At 36.4% G+C, this 22,130-nt stretch overlaps 1 protein-coding gene across 1 annotated transcript; it reads right to left on the minus strand.

The window, feature by feature from the left end:
* Positions 1–639: 639 nt before the first annotated feature.
* On the minus strand, positions 640–1,572 carry LOC125168548 (olfactory receptor 4Q2). Its single transcript, XM_047863668.1, has one exon. It carries the CDS (start codon positions 1,570–1,572, stop codon positions 640–642), a length of 933 nt encoding a protein of 310 aa, XP_047719624.1.
* Between the last annotated feature and the right edge of the window lie 20,558 nt (positions 1,573–22,130).

Raw genomic sequence — 22,130 nt, forward strand, 5'->3', positions numbered from 1 at the left:
CTGAGCTGAAGTTGGATGCTTAACTGACTGAGCCACCCAGGAGCCCCTAGGCGATTGCTTTCTTAATTGCACTACGAGGTGGTAGTTAGTGGTGTGGTAATGTGATGAAACCAACTGATATATCCCATTAGTGTGTTGTTATACAGTCGTATAAATCAGATTTACTTTACTTCATCTAACTGATAACCATATAAATATTTTGTGAGAGTGAGAACCACATATCTATTCCTTATCCAGTTCAGACATCTGGCTAGAATGTGAAAATTGAGAAGAAAATCAAAGACAAGGTGAAGAAAGTGGTGAGAGTTTGGAAAGGGTAGTTTGTACCAGTGTGTGGCAGCAAACTAAATGGAAAGAATGAATGGAATAAGGTTTGATCAGATGAATGGATAGAATAGAAGAACACAGTTGACAGAAAAACAGAAAATGGATGCTTCAGGGAAGAAAAAGGAAGCAGAAGTCAGAACAATTCACCATGAAAGGAGTTTTTCTGAGTTTAATTATAGTGCCCTATCTAGTATTATGGTTTAATGGAAGAAAACCAAACAACTAGGCTACCTACTCTTAATTCCGTAGTGAAAAAGTATTTTAATTTCAGGTTTTTTGCTCTCAAAAACTCACTTTAACTGCTTATGTCTCCTACTTTTTCCAAGTAAGTCCACTCCTGTCCCACAGTTTCTGCATGGCTGACTTGACCTCTTTGTTCCGAAGTGTGTAGATGAGGGGATTCATCATGGGGGTAATAACATTGTAGAGTACAGACACCATCTTGTCCACAGAAAAAGTGGAGAAGGGACGGGCATAGATGAAAATACAGGGTCCAAAGAAGAGTGTTACCACCATGAGGTGGGAGCCACAGGTGGAGAGTGCCTTTCGCCTTCCCTCCTTGGAGCGAATCTTGACCAGGATAGTGGAGTAGGAAGAAACCAGTACCACAAAGGAGCTGGTAGAGATCAACCCACTGTTAGATACCATTAGCAATTCAATGACAAAGGTGTCTGTACAGGCAAGTTTAATGACAGGGGGAACATCACAAAAGAAGTTGTCCACATGGTTTGGTCCACAAAAGGGCAGACGGATAGTGAGAATCGTCTGGACAGTAGAGTGCACAAATCCTCCCATCCAGGAGGCAGCTACCAACACACAGCATAATCCTCGACTCATGATAGTGGTATAATGAAGGGGGCGACAAATTGCAACATAGCGATCATAGGCCATCACTGTGAGCAGGAACATCTCAGCTGCCCCTACAAAATGCAGAAAGAAGAGCTGCGCAATGCATTGGTCATAGTGAATGAGCTTGTCATTATCAAGAAAGTCAGCCAGAAGCTTCGGAGTAGTTACTGTTGAATAACATAGGTCCAGGAAAGAGAGGTTGCCAAGAAGGAAATACATAGGTGATGAATTCAAATAGGTATCAGAGGCCACTGTGACCATGATGAGGACATTGCCTACCCAAGTGGACACATAGAAGAAAAGAAATAGTACAAATAGTCCTGCCTCAGTAGATGGTGTCTGCGAGAAGCCTGCCAGGACAAAGTCTGTCACCACCTCTGTTTGATTTTCATCCATTTGACCTGGCTCCCTGATCAAATAAATTAAACAAGAGGCATTAGTAACATTGAAAGTGGGTGAGATATTTCACACAAAATACAAGAATCTTATCATTTCAAAGGAGATATTTTTCTCTAGGATATATCCTGGTTGATTAGAAGAAATTTGTTTCTCCTGAGCTGATATTGAATATATATTCTCAAATAGTTCCAACTTTAAGACAATGATGAAGTGTCCAAGATATCTTGGAGCATGAAGGTCTACAGCCTTTAACTTTAACTTGATGCATCTCTGTCTCCCATTAATCAGTATTTTCCTTCTCTTTTCATTTTTACATTCAGTCCCAAGGTGTAAGTTAACATTTCCCTGAAATATTAATTTTTAATAAAAATCTTCAGGAAAAAACCTTGAAGGTAGAATTTAAGATTCTGGTGAACAGGCATTAGGATTTGTAGAGGTTTTAATTTAGGATGGGAAGTTGACTATGTAGATGGTTAGGCTACTATAATAACCCTGTACCCTTTTCTGTCAGCATAACTCTTATGGGGCTCTACCCTGTGCAAACGAGTGTAGGAAGGATCAGGTTCCAATTTGGGCTTATTGCTAGTTCATTGATCGTTGCCTAAGTTTCCTGGATATCTGCCTGTATGTAATACATTTATGTTCAGCTTATTATTGTGTATAATTCATTTCTCATATTAAGTCATAGCTGTGGGCACAAGTTATGCCCTTCATTATACAAATAGAATGATAAAAGGGTAATTTATACGTTCAGGTGACTCCCTCTTTTGTCCTATCAAATTGGGTACAGGGAAATTACTTCCCTGCAATAAAAGAATTAGCATTTCAGGGAGTATATATGTGTTTGTGTTTTTTATGCATTTATGTGAGCAATGGCTGTAAGGTGCTACCGCATGAGGTGAAATAGGTGATAGTCCTATGAGGAATGTGGGGGCTCATGATAGCTGCTGTTGACTCAAATTCTACAGTTCTACAACACAGAGAACTATTTTATCAAATAAGGGACATAATAATTTAAAGTTTGGATATTGGTGAATTTTCTTTATCTCATCATAGTTTATGTCTTCTCTATAAACTAAATATATATAGGCAATTCAATAAGAATAAAGTTTTGAAAAATTAATTTCAAACTATATAAAGTTTAGTTTAAACAAAATTACATATTTCAGTAGAAATGTACTCTCTAACAATTATAAATATCAAAAAATAATACGAAGAAAAATCCAGAAATGTAAATATTATTTTGTTAAAATGATGTTTGCAAAAAGATACATTAACCTGAGAAAATGATTACATTAAAAAGGGAAAAAGACACCTAAGTACATTCAAAATATGACAAAATCTATATATACAGAAAAGTAAAGCTATAAGCAACTAGAATAAAGGTAAAGGCAACAAAATCTTCATAAATGTTGACTTTTATAGCTGGGCTTTTCTTTTTACTTATTAATAGTTTCAAATTTGCTATAATATTTATGTATAAATACTAGTTTATTATGTATTATAAATACATAAATTTTCTGTGGATTTGTGTGGTTGTGCATATCCACAGGTCTTATGAGTTACTATTCTATTTTTATATGAAAACTTTGATGTTTGGAGTTTGTTCTTTTTCTACAACTTAGTTGTTATTAATTTATAATTACTAAATTTCAGATAAAAATTCCTCTTGATTATAATTCATGTAACTTTTTTGAGAGTAATAGTTGTTGCTTACGTGTACAACCTCAGATTTATGAAAAACAGGTTTTCAATAATGGAGTTGGTTTGCAAGAAGTGTTTTACTATTTAATTTTTCATGTTTAAAAATTTTTTCTGATTACAAAAATAATGCTTATTGCTGAAATTTAGAAACATGAAAAACATGAAAAAAATAATCATTCAACACCAAAAGGGAAACACTATTAACTTTAGCTAGTCATATATTCTTAAAACCTTTTTTAAATGCATTACTTAATTTATATAATTGATGTATTACTATATATTCAATGTGATGTGTTACTTTAAAATAACATAATTATTATTAAATACTGATATTGCAAGTGCTACAGATGATCAGGAGCATGAAAAAAGCTTTCAGTATAATGGACTTTAGTGTTACACACCTCTGTCTGTAACGTGTAGATTCTTAGGTCCTGCAGTCACACACATCTGGCATGCTAACACTACAGAGCCATCCTAGACATGATAGAACCAAGATGATAAATAAATTAGATGGAACTCCCTGGTTTCACGGACCATCATTAGGAAAATTTGATGTTTAGGGATTTAGGGATTCGGATACTTGCAGTCAAAGCACAAAGGGAATCATTAAAAAATTTGAATCACAACCTTCTGCCAGAAATTATGTAACTCAGAAATATGTTGTTGGAGGGTGATAATAGGGTGTGAAGGGAAAAGCCAATGGATAGGAAAGAGAATTTAAAACAAAGATATGATAGTTGGAATACTGTCAGCTGGGTTATGTTGGGAAGTAAGTGTTCCCAGCCCTGAATATTCCAGTTGATGGGAAGGATAATGGAACATTAAGCAAGTTCGGCTGCAGGTGCCTTGCCAAAAACAGTACACCTTTGCTTTCATGACTTCCTCCATATGGAGAAATCAGAGAAATTAGAGAATATTCTCTAATCAGAATTTTTGACTTTAGATTTTATCTTATTTTTCTAAATTACAGAAATATGTCAAGTAATAAACATCCCCCTTTCTTTCACTTCCACTTCTCTACCACTGTGTGGGGTGGGAAAGAGAGAGCAAGAGACAGAAGAGAGAAGAAATTCTTGGAGTAGCTCTAACTCCTTTTTTAACTGATACATGATATTTTTTAAAAGTGTATGCAATAATAAAATACTCTTGATAGCATGTAGATCATGAATTATTTTATTACTATTACAAATAATGCTGCAATAAACAATGTTGATCCATAGACATTTATTATTTGTAAGGGACAGAGGCCTGAAAGTGAAATTTCTGAGACAGTAATTGACAGAATTTTTTTTCTCCCCACATTTCTGTACTACTATATACTCCCCTGAAGAACATACATGGTGTTAATTTCACACTATTCAACCCTGGATGATATCAGCCATTACTGTTACTTAACTTTAATTTTGCAAATGTGATGGGTAAAAATGATACCTTGTTATCTTAATTTGTATTTGCCTTATCAGCAGTGTGAATGATCATTTTTTAAGGATTTTTTCAGTTACATATTTTTCTTCTGAAGATTCCATGTTCGTGTTGTCACTTTGCTTACTGTTTATTTATGTTTTCATTACTAATATACAGAGGTTCTCTAGATTTCAAAGATATTACATGATGCAAATGCTTGAAATATTTACTTTTTGTATAAATTTACAATTAATCAAATTTATACTTATGTGAACTTACAACCAAATGGAAAAATAGAATGTTAACAGTTCTTCAAATATACATCCTCATTCTACCTTCTCAGGCGGTAACCCCTGCAGTTAGTTTTTTTGTTTGTTTGTTTTAACTTCTATCACCTTAAATTTTGCACTTCACCTAAATGGGATTACATGATACATGATCTCTGTGTATTTGATTATTTATACTATGTTAAATTTATCCAACTATTACGTTTATCAGTATTTGTACATTTTTGTTGTCAATGAGTTGCATTATTGCTTCCATTGCATGAACATACCCATAATTTATTTACACATGACTCTGTTGTTGGACATTTGGATGGTTTCTCATTTTTGTAAGATAAAAATACAATTGTTATGTATGACCATTCCTGTACATGTTTTTTAAAGGACATAACACTCATTTCTGTTGGATGTTATATTAAGTAGAACTTTTTAATCTTAGAGTAGATACTGGTTTAATATAAGAAACTGTGAAACATTCTTCATATGTGATTGTTCTGATGTATAATCTCACCAGCATTGTAAGTGAATTTCTGTAGCTCCACAGCCTCTTCAACACTTGTTATTATCCATCTTTAAAAAATATATATTGTAGCCATTCTGCTGGGTGTGGGGTGGTATCTAATTGTAGCTTAACTTGCACATTCTCGATAAGTAATGATAGGGAACACATTTTTCATGTGGAAAAATTTTTTGCTCAAAATTTTTATTTAAAATTGTTTTGAGGGGCACCTGGGAAGCTCAGTCAGTTAAGTGTCCGACTTCTGCTCAGTTCATGATCTCACAGTTTGTGAGTTTAAGCCCTGCGTCAGGCTGTATGCTGACAGCTCAGAGCCTGGATCCTGCCTCCGATTCTGTGTCTCCTCTCTCTGTTCTTCCCCGTTTGTGCTCTGTCTCTCAAAATAAATAAACATTTAAAAAATTAAAAAAAATAAAATTATTTTGAGTATAATTTACATACAATGTTACATTAGTTTCAGGTGTATAGTATAGTGATTCAGCTAGTCAGTATGGTATGCTATGCTCACAAGTGTAGCTGCTATCACCATACAAGGCTATTACAATACCATTGACTATATTCCCTATGCTGTACCTTCCAACCTCATGACTTGTTCATTCCATAACCGGAAGTGTGTGCCTCCCATTCTTCACTTACCCATTTTGCCTATCATCCCATCCTTCTACCCTTTGACAACAGTTTGCTGTCTGTATTTAGGAGTCTGTTTCTGCCTTTTGTTTGGAAATCTTTTTCATGAAGTCTCCATTAAAGTTTTTTTGCTCAGTTGTTAATGGATCATGTGCATTATTTTATTGGCTTACACAAATTTTTTGTATAATGTATAATCAAATCCTTTGTTGGATATATGTTTTTCAGTGATATAATCATTTCTTGGTGTATTTTAGTAAGCAAAAGTTCTTTAATGATTTTAAGTTTTTTTAATATATGGTTAAAGACATTTCTGTTTTAAGAAATTGTCTCTCTTAAAGTCATAAAAATATTCTCTTTTTTATAAACTAGATGCTTAAATATTTTAGCTTTCACATTTAGGAATATGATCTATTTTAAATTAGTTTTTTGTGGGTGGTATGAGGTAGGGCATCAAGTTTTCTTTTCTTCCATGTAGTTGTTCAGTTGACCTAAAACATTTATTAAAAAGACCATTAATATCCCATTGGATTGCAATGGAGACTATGTGATAAATAACATGACTATGTATGTATGGGCCTCCATTTTAATCTGCTGCATTATATTTCTGCTCTTTGGTAATAGAGTACTGTCCTAATCATGCTAGGCTTTATATGAAATCTTGATAACTGATAGTATAAATCATACCCCTTTCTTCTATAATGTGTCTTAGTGTATTCTAGGTCCTATGCATTTTCACCTACATTTGAGAATCAACATCTCAATATTTTAAAACATACTGATAAGGATATTGATTGGGGTTTTAATATATCCATACACCAGTTTCATAACAATTTCCATATAACAGCATTGAGTGTTGTGATACATGAACATGATAAATCTCTTCATTTAATTTCTCTCAGTCGAGTGTTTCAGTATTCAGTGTAAAGGTCTTGTATCATTTTTTGTTAGATTTTTTTCATCTTTATGACATTTTTGAACTACTGTCAATTTTTTCTTTTATAGATTGGTTGTAGCAACTTCACTAAATTCACATAGCATAGATATTACATTAAATCTGTAGATCACTGTGAGTAGTGTGGACATCTTAACAATATTGTCTTCCAATCCATTAATGTAGGATATATTTACATTTATTTGTGCCTATAATTTCTTTAATCAATTTTTGTATTTTTCAGTGTACAAGTCAATTATCTCCTTGGTTATATTTATTCCAAAGTATTTTTTGATGCTATTGTAAATGAAATTAATTTTAAAATTTCCTTTTTGGACTCTTTATTGTTAGTATATAGAAATGTAACTGACGTCTTAGTTTTTATTTAAATTTCAGTTAGTTATACAGTGTAATATTGGTTTCAGGTCTACAATTTAGTGATTCAACACTCACACCATTCTGTGCTCACCACAAGTGCAACAGATTTTTTTGTGTTGATTTTGTGTCATGCAACTGTGCTGAATTTGTTAGTTCTAACATTTGTTTTGATGAAATCTTTATGATTTTCTGCATATAAGATCATGTAGTCTACAAGCAGATAATTTTATTTCTTCCTTTATGTATGGATACCTTTTATCTCTCTTTCTTGCATAATTGCTCTGGGTAGTACTTCCAACATTATGTTGAATAGAAGTGGTGGGAATGGGCATTCTTGCTTATTTCTGATCTAGAGAAAAAGCTTTTAGTGTTTCACTATTTTAATGTTAGCTGTGGCTTTTCATAAATGTTGTATTGAGGTACTTCTTCTATTCCTATTCCTTGTTTTTGTTTTGAATTTTTATGTATTTTTATTATTGCTGTATAATTGACATACACTATTGTATTACTGCGAGATTTCAACATCTTGATTCAACAATTCTGTACATTACTCACTGTTTACCAGAATAAGTGCAGTCACCATCTGTCACAATTATGATAATATTATTGATTATATTCCTTAAGCTATACCTTTCATCCGCATCACAATTATTTTATAACTGGAAGTTTCTACTTCTTAATCTCCTTCATCTGTTTTACCTATCCACCACCCACTTCTCTTCTGGCAGCCACTAGTTCTGAGTATTTAAGAGTCTGTTTTTTTGTCTATTTCTGTGGTTTTTAAGTTTTCACATATAAGTGGAATCATATGGTATTTGTCCTTGTCTAACTTATTTTACTTAGCACGGTACTCCCTGGGTCTATCCATGTTGTCACAAATGGCAATCTTTCATTTTTATGAATCATTTCATTTTTATGGCCAATACAAACACACACTTACACACACACACACACACACACACACACACACACACACACGTTCATCTATTGATAGACACTTGGGTTGCTTCCATGTCTTGGCTATTGTAAAGAATACTGAAGTGAATATAGGGATACCTGTATCTTTTCAAGTTAGTGTTTTTGTTTTCTTTGGATAAATACCCAGAAGTGAAATTACTAGATCATGTGATAGTTCTATGTTTAATTTTGTGAGGAAACGCCATGCTGTTTTCCATAGTGGCTGCACAAATTTACATTCCCAGCAACAGTGCACGAGGATTCCCTTTTCTCCATATCCTCTCCAACACTTACTATTCTTGTCTTTTTGATGTTAGCCATTCCAGCGAGTATGTAGTGGTATCTCATTGTGCTTTTGATTTGCATTTCCCTGATGATTAGTGATGTTGAGCATCTCTTCCTGTGTCTTTTGGCCATCTGTATGTCTTTTCTGGAGACCTGTTTTTTCAAATCTTCTCCTGTATTATTTTGTTGTTGTTTGCTGTGGAGTGTTATGTGTTCTTTATAAATTTTTGATATCAACCCTTTATTAGATATATTGTTATAAATCTCTTCTTCTATTCTGGAGGTTGCTTGGTCATTTTCTTGGTGGTTTCCTTCACTGTACAAAATCTTTTTAATTTGATGTAGTCTCATTTGTTTTTGCTTTTGTTGCTCTTGCTTGAAGAGAAATATCTAAACAAATTATGCTAAGACTGATGTCAAAGAGCTTACTGCCTGTTTTATTCAGTTTTATGGTTTTAAGTCTTTCATTTAAATCTTTAATGTATTTGAATTTATTTGTGTATATGCTATAAGTGGTTCAATTTCATTACATCTAATTTTCTTCTTTTTTATTTTTTTTAAAATTTTTTTTTCAACATTTATTTATTTTTGGGACAGAGAGAGACAGAGCATGAACGGGGGAGGGGCAGAGAGAGAGGGAGACACAGAATCAGAAACAGGCTCCAGGCTCTGAGCCATCAGCCCAGAGCCTGACGCGGGGCTCGAACTCACGGACCGCGAGATCGTGACCTGGCTGAAGTCGGACGCTTAACCGACTGCGCCACCCAGGCGCCCCAATAATTTTCTTAACATGATTTATTGAAGACTATCTTTTCCTTATTGTATGTTCTTGCCTCCTTTGTCATAGATTGACTAGATAAGCATGGGTTTATTTTGGGGCTCTCTATTCTGTTCCCTTGATCTATGTATCTATTTTTGTGCCAGTGCCATACTGTTTAATTATGGCATCTTTGGGAGTATATCTTGAAATTTGGGATTCTGATACCTCTAGCTTTGTTCTTTATCAACATTGTTTGACTTTTCAGAGTCTTCTTGACTCCTTACAAATTTTATTATTGTTTGTTCTAGTTCTATGAAAAATTCCACTGGTATTTTGATAAGGATTGCTTTAAATGTGTAGACTGCATTGGAAAGTATGGACATTTTAACAGTATTATTCTTATTGTTAGCACAACATAGTTTTCCATTTATTTGTGTCATCTTCATTATTTCATCAGTGTCTTACAGCTTTCAGAATACAGGTCTTTAACCTCCTTGAATAAAATTATTCCTAAATATTTTATTATTGATGAAGTAGTAAATGCAGTAGTATTTTTCTTTTTTTCTGATAGGTTATTATTAGTCTACATAAACACAACAGACTTCTGTATATTAATCTTGTATCCTGCAGCCCTACTGCATTCATTTATTGTGATAAATTTTTGGTAGAGTCGTTAGGATTATCTCTGTATAGTATTATGCCATTTACAAACAGTGGCAGTTTTACTTCCTTTCCAATTTGGATGTCCTTTATTTCTTTTTCTTGTCTAATTTCTGTGTCTAGGATTTTCAGTACTCTGTTGAATGGAGTGGCGAGAGTGGCTCTCCTTATCTTATTCCTGATCTTATAGGAAAAGCTGAACTATTGTGTATGATGTTAGCTCTAGGTTTGTCATATGTGGCCTTTATATGTTAAGGTATGCTCCCACTGACCCACTTGTTGTGAGTTTTTATCATAAATGGATATCCAATTTTGTCAGATGCTTTTCTGCATCCATTGAGATGATCATATGATTTTTATCCTTCATTTTGTTAATGTAATGTATCACAATGACTGATTTGCCGATATTAAGCCATCTTTGTATCCTTGGAATGAAGGATGGTTTGTCCTGGTATATGATTCTTTTAATGTATTGTTGAATGTGATTTGCTGGCATTTAGTTGAGAATTTTTGCATCTATGTTCATCAGTGATAATGGCCTGTATTTTTCTTTTCTTTTTTGAAGTGTGTTGTTTATTTTTGGTATCAGCTGTAAATGATCACTTGTAAATGTTGGCTTTGTAAAATGGGTTTGGAACTGTTCATTCCTCTTTGATTTTTAGGAATAATGTGAGGAGGATAAATAGTAACTCTTCTTTAAATGTTTGGTAGAATTCACTTGTGAAGCCATATCAACCTGAACTTTTGTCTGTTGGGAGTTTTTTGATTATTGATTCAATTTCATTACTAGTAATTAGACTATCCAGATTTTCTATTTCTTCATAATTAACTCTTGAAAGATTATGTGTTTCTAAGAATGTATTCACTTACAGATTCTCTAGTTTGTTGGTGTATAGTTGTTTACAATATTCTCTGATGATTAAGAAATACAATTTATATTTGTGGAATATATTTTTGTGGAATCATTTATAACTTTTTATCTTTCATTTCTGATTGTTTTTTCTTGATGAGCCTGGCTAAAATTTTATTGATTTGGGTTTTTTTTTTTTTCTTCAAAAATCCAGCTTACAGTTTCACTGATCTTTTTATTGTTTTTAAACCTCCATTTATTTCTGCTCTGATATTTATTATTTTCTTCCTTTTAATGATTTGGGGAATTGTCTGTTCTTTTCCTAGTTTTTTTTTTAATTTTAGAGCTAGATTGTTGGGTGCCTGGGGGGCTTGGTTGGTTATGCAACTGTCTTTGGCTTGGGTCATGATCTCATGGTTTGTGAGTTTGGGCCCTGCATTGGGCACTGTGCGGATAGCTCAGAGACTGGAGCCTGCTTCATATTCTGTGTCTCCCTCTATCTCTGTCCCTCTCCTCCTCGTGTTCTATCTCTCTCTCTCTCTCAAAAAAAACCAGTTATATTGTTTATCTGAGATTTTTCTTATTTCTTTTTTTAAAAAATGTTTTATTTATTTTTCAGAGAGAGAGAGAGAGAGAGAGAATATGAGCAGGGTAAGAGCAGAAAGAGAGAGGGAGATATAGAATCTGAAACAGGCTCCAAGCTCTGAGCTGTCAGCACAGAGCCCAACGTGAGTCCTGAACCCACAGACTGCGAGATCATGACCTGAGCTGAAGTCAGACACTTAACAGACTGAGCCACGCAGGCGCCCCAGATTTTTCTTATTTCTTTTGTTTTTCAATATATGAAATTTATTGTCAAATTGGTTTCCATACAACACCCACTGCTCATCCCAAAAGGTGCCCTCCTCAATACCCATCACCCACCCACCCCTCCCTCCCACCACACACCAACCCTCAGTTTGTTCTCAGTTTTTAAGAGTCTCTTATGCTTTGGCTCTCTCCCACTCCAACCTCTTTTATTTTTTTCCTTCCCCTCTTCCATGGGTTTCTGTTAAGTTTCTCAGTATCCACATAAGAGTGAAAACATATGGTATCTGTCTTTCTCTGTATGGCTTATTTCACTTAGCATCACTCTCTCCAGTTACATCCACGTTGCTACAAAAGGCCATATTTTTTTCTTTCTCATTGCCATGTAGTACTCCATTGTGTCTATAAACCACAATTTCTTTATCCATTCATCAGTTGATGGACATTTAGGCTCTTTCCATAATTTGGATATTGTTGAGAGTGCTGCTATAAACATTGGGCTACAAGTGCCCCTATGCATGAGTACTCATGTATCCCTTGGGTAAATTCCCAGCATTGCTATTGCTGGGTCATAGGGTAGGTCTATTTTTAATTTTCTGAGGAACCTCCACACTGCTTTCCAGAGTGGCTGCACCAGTTTGCATTCCCACCAACAGTGCAAGAGGGTTCCTGTTTCTCCACATCCTCTCCAGCATCTATAGTCTCCTGATTTGTTCATTTTGGCCACTCTGACTGGCACAAGGTGATACCTGAGTGTGGTTTTGATTTGTATTTCCCTGATAAGGAGCGACGTTGAGCATCTTTCCATGTGCCTGTTGGCCATCCGGATGTCTTCTTTAGAGAAGTGTCTATTCATGTTTTCTGCCCATTTCTTCACTGGGTTATTTGTTTTTCGGGTGTGGAGTTTGGTGAGCTCTTTATAGATTTTGGATACTAGCCCTTTGTCCGATATATCATTTGCAAATATCTTTTCCCATTCCGTTGGTTGCCTTTTAGTTTTGTTGGTTGTTTCCTTTGCTGTGCAGAAGCTTTTTATCTTCGTAAGGTCCCAGTAGTTCCTTTTTTCTTTTAATTCCCTTGCCTTTGGGGATGTGTTGAGTAAGAGATTGCTATGCTTGAGGTCAGAGAGGTCTTTTCCTGCTTTCTCCTCTAAGGTTTTGATGGTTTCCTGTCTCACATTCAGGTCTTTTATCCATTTTGAGTTTATTTTTGTGAATGGTGTCAGAAAGTGGTCTAGTTTCAACCTTCTGCATGTTGCTGTCCAGTTCTCCCAGCACCATTTGTTAAAGAGACTTTTTTCCATTGGATGTTCTTTCCTGCTTTGTCAAAGCTGAGTTGGCCATACGTTTGTGGGTCTAGTTCTGGGGTTTCTATTCTCTTCCATTGGTCTATGTGTCTGTTTTGTGCCAATACCATGCTGTCTTGATGATGACAGCTTTGTAGTAGAGGCTAAAGTCTGGGATTGTGATGCCTCCTGCTTTGGTCTTCTTCTTCAAAATTACTTTGGCTATTCGGGGCCTTTTGTGGTTCCATAAGAATTTTAGAATTGCTTGTTCTAGTTTTGAGAAGAATGCTGGTGCAATTTTGATTGGGATTGCATTGAATGTGTAGATAACTTTGGGTAGTGTGGACATTTTGACAATATTTATTCTTCCAATCCATGAGCATGGAATGTTTTTCCATTTCTTTATATCTTCTTCAATTACCTTCATAAGCTTTCTATAGTTTTCAGCATACAGATCTTTTACATCTTTGGTTAGATTTATTCCTAGGTATTTTATGCTTCTTAGTGCAATTGTGAATGGGATCAGTTTCTTTATTTGTCTTTCTGCTGCTTCATTGTTGGTGTATAATAATGCGACTGATTTCTGTACATTGATTTTGTATCCTGCAACTTTGCTGAATTCATGTATCAGTTCTAGCAGACTTTTGGTGGAGTCTGTTGGATTTTCCATGTATAATATCATGTCATCTGCAAAAAGCGAAAGCTTGACTTCATCTTTGCCAATTTTGATGCCTTTGATTTCCTTTTGTTGTCTGATTGCTGATGCTGGCACTTCCAACACTATGTTAAACAGCAGCGGTGAGAGTGGGCATCCCTGTCGTGTTCCTGATCTCAGGGAAAACCTCTCAGTTTTTCCCCATTGAGGATGATATTAGCTGTGGGCTTTTCATAAATGGCTTTTATGATGTTTAAGTATGTTCCTTCTATCCCGACTTTCTCAAGGGTTTTTATTAAGAAAGGGTGCTGGATTTTGTCAAAGGCCTTTTCTGCATCGATTGACAGGATCATATGGTTCTTTTCTTTTCTTTTATTAATGTGATGTATCATGTTGATTGATTTGCGAATGTTGAACCAGCCCTGCATCCCAGGAATGAATCCCACTTGATCATCGTGAATAATTCTTTTTATATGCTGTTGAATTCGATTTGCTAGTATCTTCTTGAGAATTTAGCCTCCATATTCATCAGGGATATTGGCCTGTAATTCCCTTTTTTGACTGGTTCTCTGTCTGGTTTAGGAATCAAAGTAATACTGGCTTCATAGAATGAGTCTGGATATTTTCCTATCCTTTCTATTTCTTGGAATAGCTTGAGAAGGATAGGTATTGTCTCTGCTTTAAACGTCTTGTAGAACTCCCCTGGGAAGCCATCTGGTCCTGGACTCTTATTTGTTGGGAGATTTTTGATAACTGATTCAATTTCTTCTCTGGTTATGGATCTGTTCAATCTTTCTATTTCCTCCTGATTGAGTTTTGGAAGAGTGTGGGTGTTTAGGAATTTGTCCATTTCTTCCAGGTTGTCCATTTGTTGGCATATAATTTTTCATAGTATTCCCAGATAATTGTTTGTATCTCTGAGGGACTGGTTGTAATAATTCCATTTTCATTCATGATTTTATCTCTTTGGGTCATCTCCCTTTTCTTTTTGAGAAGCCTGGCTAGAGGTTTGTCAATTTTGTTTATTTTTTCAAAAAACCAACTCTTGGTTTTGTTGATCTGGTCTACAGTTTTTTTTAGATTCTATATTGTTTATTTCTGCTCTGATCTTTATTATTTCTCTTCTTCTGCTGGGTTTAGGCTGCCTTTGCTGTTCTGCTTCTAGTTCCTTTAGGTGTGCTGTTAGATTTTGTATTTGGGATTTTTCTTGTTTCTTGAGATAGGCCTGGATTGTGATGTATTTTCCTCTCAGGACTGCCTTCGCTGCATCCCAAAACGTTTGGATTGTTGTGTTTTCATTTTGGTTTGTTTCCATATTTTTTAATTTCTTCTCTAATTGTCTGGTTGACCCACTCATTCTTTAGTAGGGTGTTCTTTAACCTCCATGCTTTTGGAGATTTTCCAGACTTTTTCCTGTGGTTCATTTCAAGCTTCATAGCATTGTGGTCTGAAAGTAAGCATGGTATAATTTCAATTCTTGTAAACTTATGAAGGGCTGTCTTGTGACCCAGTATATGATCTATCTTGGAGAATGTTCCATGTGCACTCGAGAAGAAAGCATATTCTGTTGCTTTGGGATGCAGAGTTCTAAATATATCTGTCAAGTCCATCTGATCCAATGTCTCATTCAGGGCCTGGTTTCTTTATTGATCCTGTGTCTAGATGATCTATCCATTTCTGTAAGTGGAGTGTTAAAGTCCCCTGCAATTATCACATTCTTATCAATAAGGTTGCTTATGTTTATGTGTAATTGTTTTATATATTTGGGGGCTCCGGTATTTGGCGCACAGACATTTGTAACTGTTAGCTCTTCCTGATGGATAGACCCTGTAATTATTATATAATGCCCTTCTTCATCTCTTGTTACAACCTTTAATTTAAAGTCTAGTTTTTCTGATATAAGTATGGCTACTCCAGTTCTTTTGGCTTCCAGTAGCATGATAAATAGTTCTCCATCCCCTCACTCCTAATCTAAAGGTGTCCTCAGGTCTACAATTAGTCTCTCGTAGACAGAAAATAGATGGGTCTTGTTTTTTATCCATTCTGATACCCTATGTCTGTTGGTTGGCACATTTAATCCATTTACGTTCAGTGTTATTATAGAAAGATATGGGTTTAGAGTCATTGTGATGTCTGTATGATTTATGCTTGTAGTGATGTCTCTGGTACTTTGTCTCACAGGGTCCCCCTTAGGATCTCTTGTAGGGCTGGTTTAGTGGTGACAAATTCCTTCAGTTTTTGTTTGGGAAGACATTTATCTCTCCTTCTATTCTAAATGTCAGACTTGCTGGATAAAGGATTCTCGGCTGCATATTTTTTTTCTGTTCAGCACATTAAAGATCTCGTGCCAATCCTTTCTGGCCTGCCAAGTTTCAAAAGAGAGATCAGTCACGAGTCTTATAGGTCTCCCTTTATATGTTAGGGCACGTTTACCCCTTGCTGCTTTCAGAATTTTCTCTTTATCCTTGTATTTTGCCAGTTTCACTATGATATGTCGTGCAGAAGATCGATTCAAGTTACGTCTGAAGGGAGTTCTCTGTGCCTCTTGGATTTCAATGCCTTTTTCCTTCCCCAGTTCAGGGAAGTTCTCAGCTATTATTTCTTCAAGTACCCCTTCATCACCCTTCCCTCTCTCTTCTTCTCTGGGATACCAATTATGTGTATATTATTTCTTTTTAGTATATCACTTAGTTCTCTAATTTTCCCCTCATACTCCTGGATTTTTTTCTCTCTCTTTTTCTCAGCTTCCTCTTTTTCCATAACTTTATCTTCTAATTCACCTATTCTCTCCTCTGCCTCTTCAATCCGAGCCGTCGTCGTTTCCATTTTGTTTTGCATTTCGTTTTGCATTTTGTTTAAAGCGTTTTTCAGCTCCTCCTGAATGTTCCTTAGTCCCTTGATCTCTGTAGCAAGAGATTCTCTGCTGTCCTCTATACTGTTTTCAAGCCCAGCGATTACTTTTATGACTATTATTCTAAATTCACTTTCTGTTATATTATTTAAATCCTTTTTGATCAGTTCATTAGCTGTTGTTACTTCCTGGAGATTCTTCTGAGGGGAATTCTTCCGCTTGGTCATTTTGGATAGTCCCTGGAGTGGTGAGGACCTGCAGGGCACTTCCCCTGTGCTGTGGTGTATAACTGGAGCTGGTGGGCAGAGCCACAGTCAGACCTGATGTCTGCCCCCAGCCCACCGCTGGGGCCACAGTCAGACTGGTGTGTGCCTACTCTTCCCCTCTCCTAGGGGCGGGATTCACTGTGGGGTGGCGTGGCCCATCTGGGATACTTGCACACTGCCAGGCTTGTGGTGCTGGGCATCTGGCGTATTAGCTGGGGTGGGTAGGCAAGGTGCAGGGGGGCAGGAGGGGCAGGCTTAGCTCGCTTCTCCTTAGGTGATCCACTTTAGGAGGGGCCCTGTGGCAGCGGAAGGGAGTCAGACCTGCTGCCGGAGGAGTGGCTCCGCAGAAGCACAGCGCTGGGTGTTTGCACGGATCAAGCAAGTTCCCTGGCAGGAACTGGTTCCCTTTGGGATTTTGGCTGGGGGATGGGCGAGGGAGATGGCACTGGGGAGCGCCTTTGTTCCCTGCCAAACTGAGCTCTGTCTTCCCGGGGTTTAGCAACTCTCCCTCCCGTTGTCCTCCAGCCTTCCCACTTTCTGAGCAGAGCTGTTAACTTATGACCTCCCAGATGCTAAGTCGTGCTTGCTGTCGGAACACACTCGGTCTGGCCCCTCGGCTTTGGAAGCCAGACTTGGGGCTCTGCTTGGCCGGCGGGCTGCCCCTCCGCCCGGGCTCCCTCCCTCCAGTCCCTGGAGCGCGGACTGCCTCTCTGCCCTTCCTACCCTCTTCCGTGGGCCTCTCGTCTGTGCTTGGCTCCGGAGACTCCGTTCTGCTAGTTTTCTGGTGGTTTTCTGGGTTAGTTAGGCAGGTGTAGGTGGAATGTAAGTGATCAGCAGGACACGCGGTGAGCCCAGGGTCCTCCTACACTGCCATCTTCCTGTTTGTCCCCTCTTATTTCTTGAAGTAGGTCTGTATCACTATGAACTTCCCTCTTAAAACAGCTTTTGCTGTGTCCCAAACATTTTGGATTGTTTGTTGTATTTCCATTTTTATTTAATTTCCTTTTTGATTTCTCATTGTTCTATTGGTTGTTATGTAACATGTTTAATCTCCATGTTTTATTTCGTTTTGTTTTCCAGTTTTCTTGTAATTAATTTTTATTTGCATACTTTTGTGGTCATAAAGAGGCTTGATAGAATTTCAGTTTTCTTAAATTGAGACTTGTTTTGTGGTCTAATGTATGATCAGTTCTTTAGAATGTGTCATGTGCATTTGAAAAGAATCTGCATTCTTCTGTTTTGGGGTGGAATGATCTGTATATGTATCTATTAAGTCCATCTAGCCTAATGTGTCCTTTAAGGCCAATGTTTCTTATTGATATTACGTCTGGATAATCTATCCACTCACATGAGTAGAGTAAAGCCCTCTATAGTTGTTTTCTATCTATTTCTCCGTTATGGCTGTTGATATTTGCTTTATATATTTAGGTCCTACTGTGTTGGTTTACAGCTAGCTGTTACATCCTCCTGTTAGATAGATTCTTTTGTCATTATGCAATGTCTTTCTTTGTCTCTTTTTATACTCTTTGTTTTAAAGTCTGTTTTATCTGATATAATTTTGCTATCCTACTTTCTTCTTATTCCCATTTGCATGGTAATCTTTTTCTATCTCTTCACTTTCCATCTATGAATGACCTTAAGGCTTAAAGTGAGTCTCTTGTAGGCAGGATATACAGGGGTCTTGTTTTTGTATCCACTTAGTAATCCATGTCTTTTGATTGGAGAATTTAGTACATTTCCATGTAATTATTGATAGGTATCTATTTATTGCCATTTTGTTAATTGTGTTCTGGCTGTTTTTGTAGTTCTTCTCTGGTCCTTTTTTCTTCTCTTTCTCTCTTCCCTTATATTTTGATTATTGCTTTTAGTATTTAATCCTTTTTATTTTCTGTATTAACTATATGTTTTTCTTTGTAGTTGCTGTAAGGTTCATATATGATATCTATGTATATAAGTCTCTTGTAAATTAATTTTGAACACATCTCAAAGGTTTATATTTTACTCCCTTCGCACATTTTATTTTGTTGATGATGCATTTATCACTTTGTTTTATATGTATTTTAACTAATTGTGTTTTTAATAAATTCTCCTACTTCTGTTTTTTACCCTTCATACTAGCTTTGTAAGTGGTTGATCCACACATTTGTTATTTACCTTTTCCAGTCAGATTTTTACTTTCATGTTTTCTCATTATTAATTAGTGTTTTGTATTTTTAGCTTAGAGAAGTCTCTTTAACATTTCTTGTGAGGCTGGTTTATTGGTAATGGACTCCTTTAGCTTTTGGATATCTGGAAAACTGTTAATCTCTCTTTTAATTCTAAATGATAATCTTGATGGTTAGAGAATTCTTGGTCAGCAATTTTTTCCTTTCAGCACTTTGAATGTGTCATGGGTTTCCCCTTGGGCATGTAAAGCTTCTGCTGAAAAATCTGCTCATGGCCTTATGTAGTTTTCCTTGTATGTAGTATTTCGCTTTTGTCTTGCTGCTTTTAAAATTCTTTCTTTGCCCTTAAATTTTATCATTTTAATTATAATGTGGCTCAGTGTTTTTCTCTTTGGGTTCATCTTGTGTTGAACTCTCTGGGCTTCCTGGAGTTGGATGTCTGTTTTCTTCAGATTAGGGAAATTTTAATCCATTATTTCCCTTCTCCCACTGGGACTACAACGACGTTAATGTTATTCTGCTTGATGTTATTCCAGAGGTCCATTAAGTTATTCTCATTTCTTTGAATTCTTTTTTTTTTTTTTTGGATGCTGTCTAGGTGTTTTCCATTGCTTTGTCTTCCAGCTCACTGATTTTTTTCTTCTCTTTCATCCATTCTGCTGTTGAAACCTTCTAGTGTATTTTTCAGTTCAGTTATAACTTCCATTTGGTACTTTATTGTATCTTGTATCTTATTGAAGTTCTCCCTGTGTTCTTTAATTCTTCTGAGATTGGTGAACATCTTTATAGCCATTACTTTGAACTCATTATCAAGTAGGTTAACTCTGTTTTCTTAAGGTATTTTTCTGGGATTTGCCTTATTTTTTATTTGGGAACATATTCCTCTGTCTCCTCATTTTGCTTGTCACTCTGCTGGTCTATATGTATTAGGTGAAGTGGCTACCTCTCTTAGTCTTGAAAGAATTATCTTTTTTAAGTTTATTTGTTTTGAGAGAGACAGAGGCAGCACAAATGGGGGAGGGACAGAGTGAAAGAGGGAGAGGGAAAGAATCCCAACTAGGCTTTGTGCTACCAGCACAGAATCTGATGCATGGCTCAAACCCACAAAACCATGAGATCATGACCTGAGCTGAAACCGAGTCAGATGCTTAACTGACTGAGCCACCCAAGAACCCCTTTGGGGACTTAACTTATGCATGAGCCACATGTGCCAGAAGTACAGTCTCCCTTGATCACCAGAGCCAGGTACTCTGTGTGGGCTATGTGTTCCTGCCAGCTATGATAGAACCACATTGAGACACAATACTGCACAGGGAAGTCAGGGCTTGGGGCACCCACCTGGCAATTTTCAGATGTGCCACTGCAGATGGGAAGTAGAATTTATGTCATTTGCTTTTCCCAATTGCAGCCTGGCTGCTGAATATAATGGGCAGGGCTCAGGGCACTCTCCCTGCCTTGCTTTACATATCATATCAAATGCTGAACAAGGATTGAACATACCAAATGCTTACCTATACTGGTTACAGCTAGCTCTCTGTGTAGGGTGGACAAAGGATATCCATTGCTAACTAGTAGGCTAGAGAGAAGGCACCAAAACTGCCACCTGTTGGGGCTCCTACCATAGTAAGTTACAATGAGGTTGCAAAAATGGTGTCAACCAGTGCTTGCATCATGGATAAATCCCTTCAGGTTCTTGCCTCTCCAGTAGCTGTTTAAAGTTAGAAAGTGGGTCTCCCTTGCTTATGGACTAGGTGCTTTTCACTTTGGTGCTTTTGAACTGGATTGGAGAGTGGATGAATTTGCATGCAAGCTCTTTAATATTGGGTATCCATTCTTTATGGTTCTATAATTCTCCTGGTTTTCATCACCATAGATTTCCAAAACTGGACATTTAGTCATCTTACATTTCCACTTTTGGACCCATCCACTGGAATGCCTGATATGGGGCACAATCCCTTTACTCCTTGAGGGAGAGTTTCCTAATTTTTTAATTTTTCTTAATTGTGGGATTACTGTATCTGGGGTGTGGTCCTGAAAAGGCTGTGACTCTCCTCTCCTACTCTTCTGGATGCCTCTCTTTTGTCTTTTGTTGTGAAGGCACTATTCATCTAATTCTCAGGCCTTTTTCAAAGGAAAATTATTCTCTATGTGTAGTTGTAAATTTGTTGTGCCTGTGGGATGAGGTGTATAAAGGATATTCCTATTCCACCATTTTTAATACCTTTCTCTCTCTCTCCTTCAGTTTTGAATGACAGTTTTGACTGATACAGTATTCGTGGTTGATAATTTGATAGTGGGGGTTTTATTGCTTCTTTTTTTTAAGCACTTTGAATATATCCCATCACTTTCCTGGGTTCTGAAAAGTAAATGATGAGAAGTCTGCTGATATTCTTATGGAAGCTCCCATGTATGTGATGAATTGCTTTTCTCTTTCTTCTTTGAAGATTTCTTTATTTTTGACTTTAGACAGTTTGGTTATAATGTGTCTCAATGTGGTTCTCTTCAGATTTACTTCAGTTCAAGTTATTTAAACTTCTGTATGTCCATCACTTTTCTCAGAGTTTTGGAAAATTTTGGCCATTATTTCATCAAATAAGCTAAGCCCCTTTGTCTCTCTCTTCTTCTTCCATGACCCCATAGACATATATTCATCCTCTTGCTGGTGTTTAATAAGGCCTTTTGTACCTTTGGTTCCATGATTTCAGATGACCCATCTTCCAGTTCCAGACTCTTTCTCCTACCTGTCAAATCTGATGTTCAACCCCTCTAATGAAATTTTTCACTTTAGTTTTTACAGTTTTCAACTCCAGGATTTTTGTTTGTTTTTAAAAATTCTTTCTCTTTGTTGATATTCTCATTTTGTTCATGCATCATTTTCCTGATTTTATTTAATTGTGTATCTGTCTTTTAGTTCATTGGGCATCTTTATAAAAATTATTTGAAAAATTCTCTGTCAGGCAGTTCATAGATATGCCTTTTTTTAGTGTTCTAAGTTTTGAGGTTGATTCTTTTTTCAAAAGGAGATCTCCACCAATTAACATGATGAGGGGTTCTAGGTCTTCTCAAACCTTTTCTGTTGTCTTCCATCCCCTGGTATTGGTATGTGGAACTGCACCTTTACTGTGCCACTTGCCTCTGGTTTTGATTATTTCAAAACTGGCATTTT

Source organism: Prionailurus viverrinus, chromosome B3, assembly GCF_022837055.1.
Source record: "Prionailurus viverrinus isolate Anna chromosome B3, UM_Priviv_1.0, whole genome shotgun sequence".
Taxonomy (NCBI): Eukaryota; Metazoa; Chordata; class Mammalia; order Carnivora; family Felidae; genus Prionailurus; species Prionailurus viverrinus.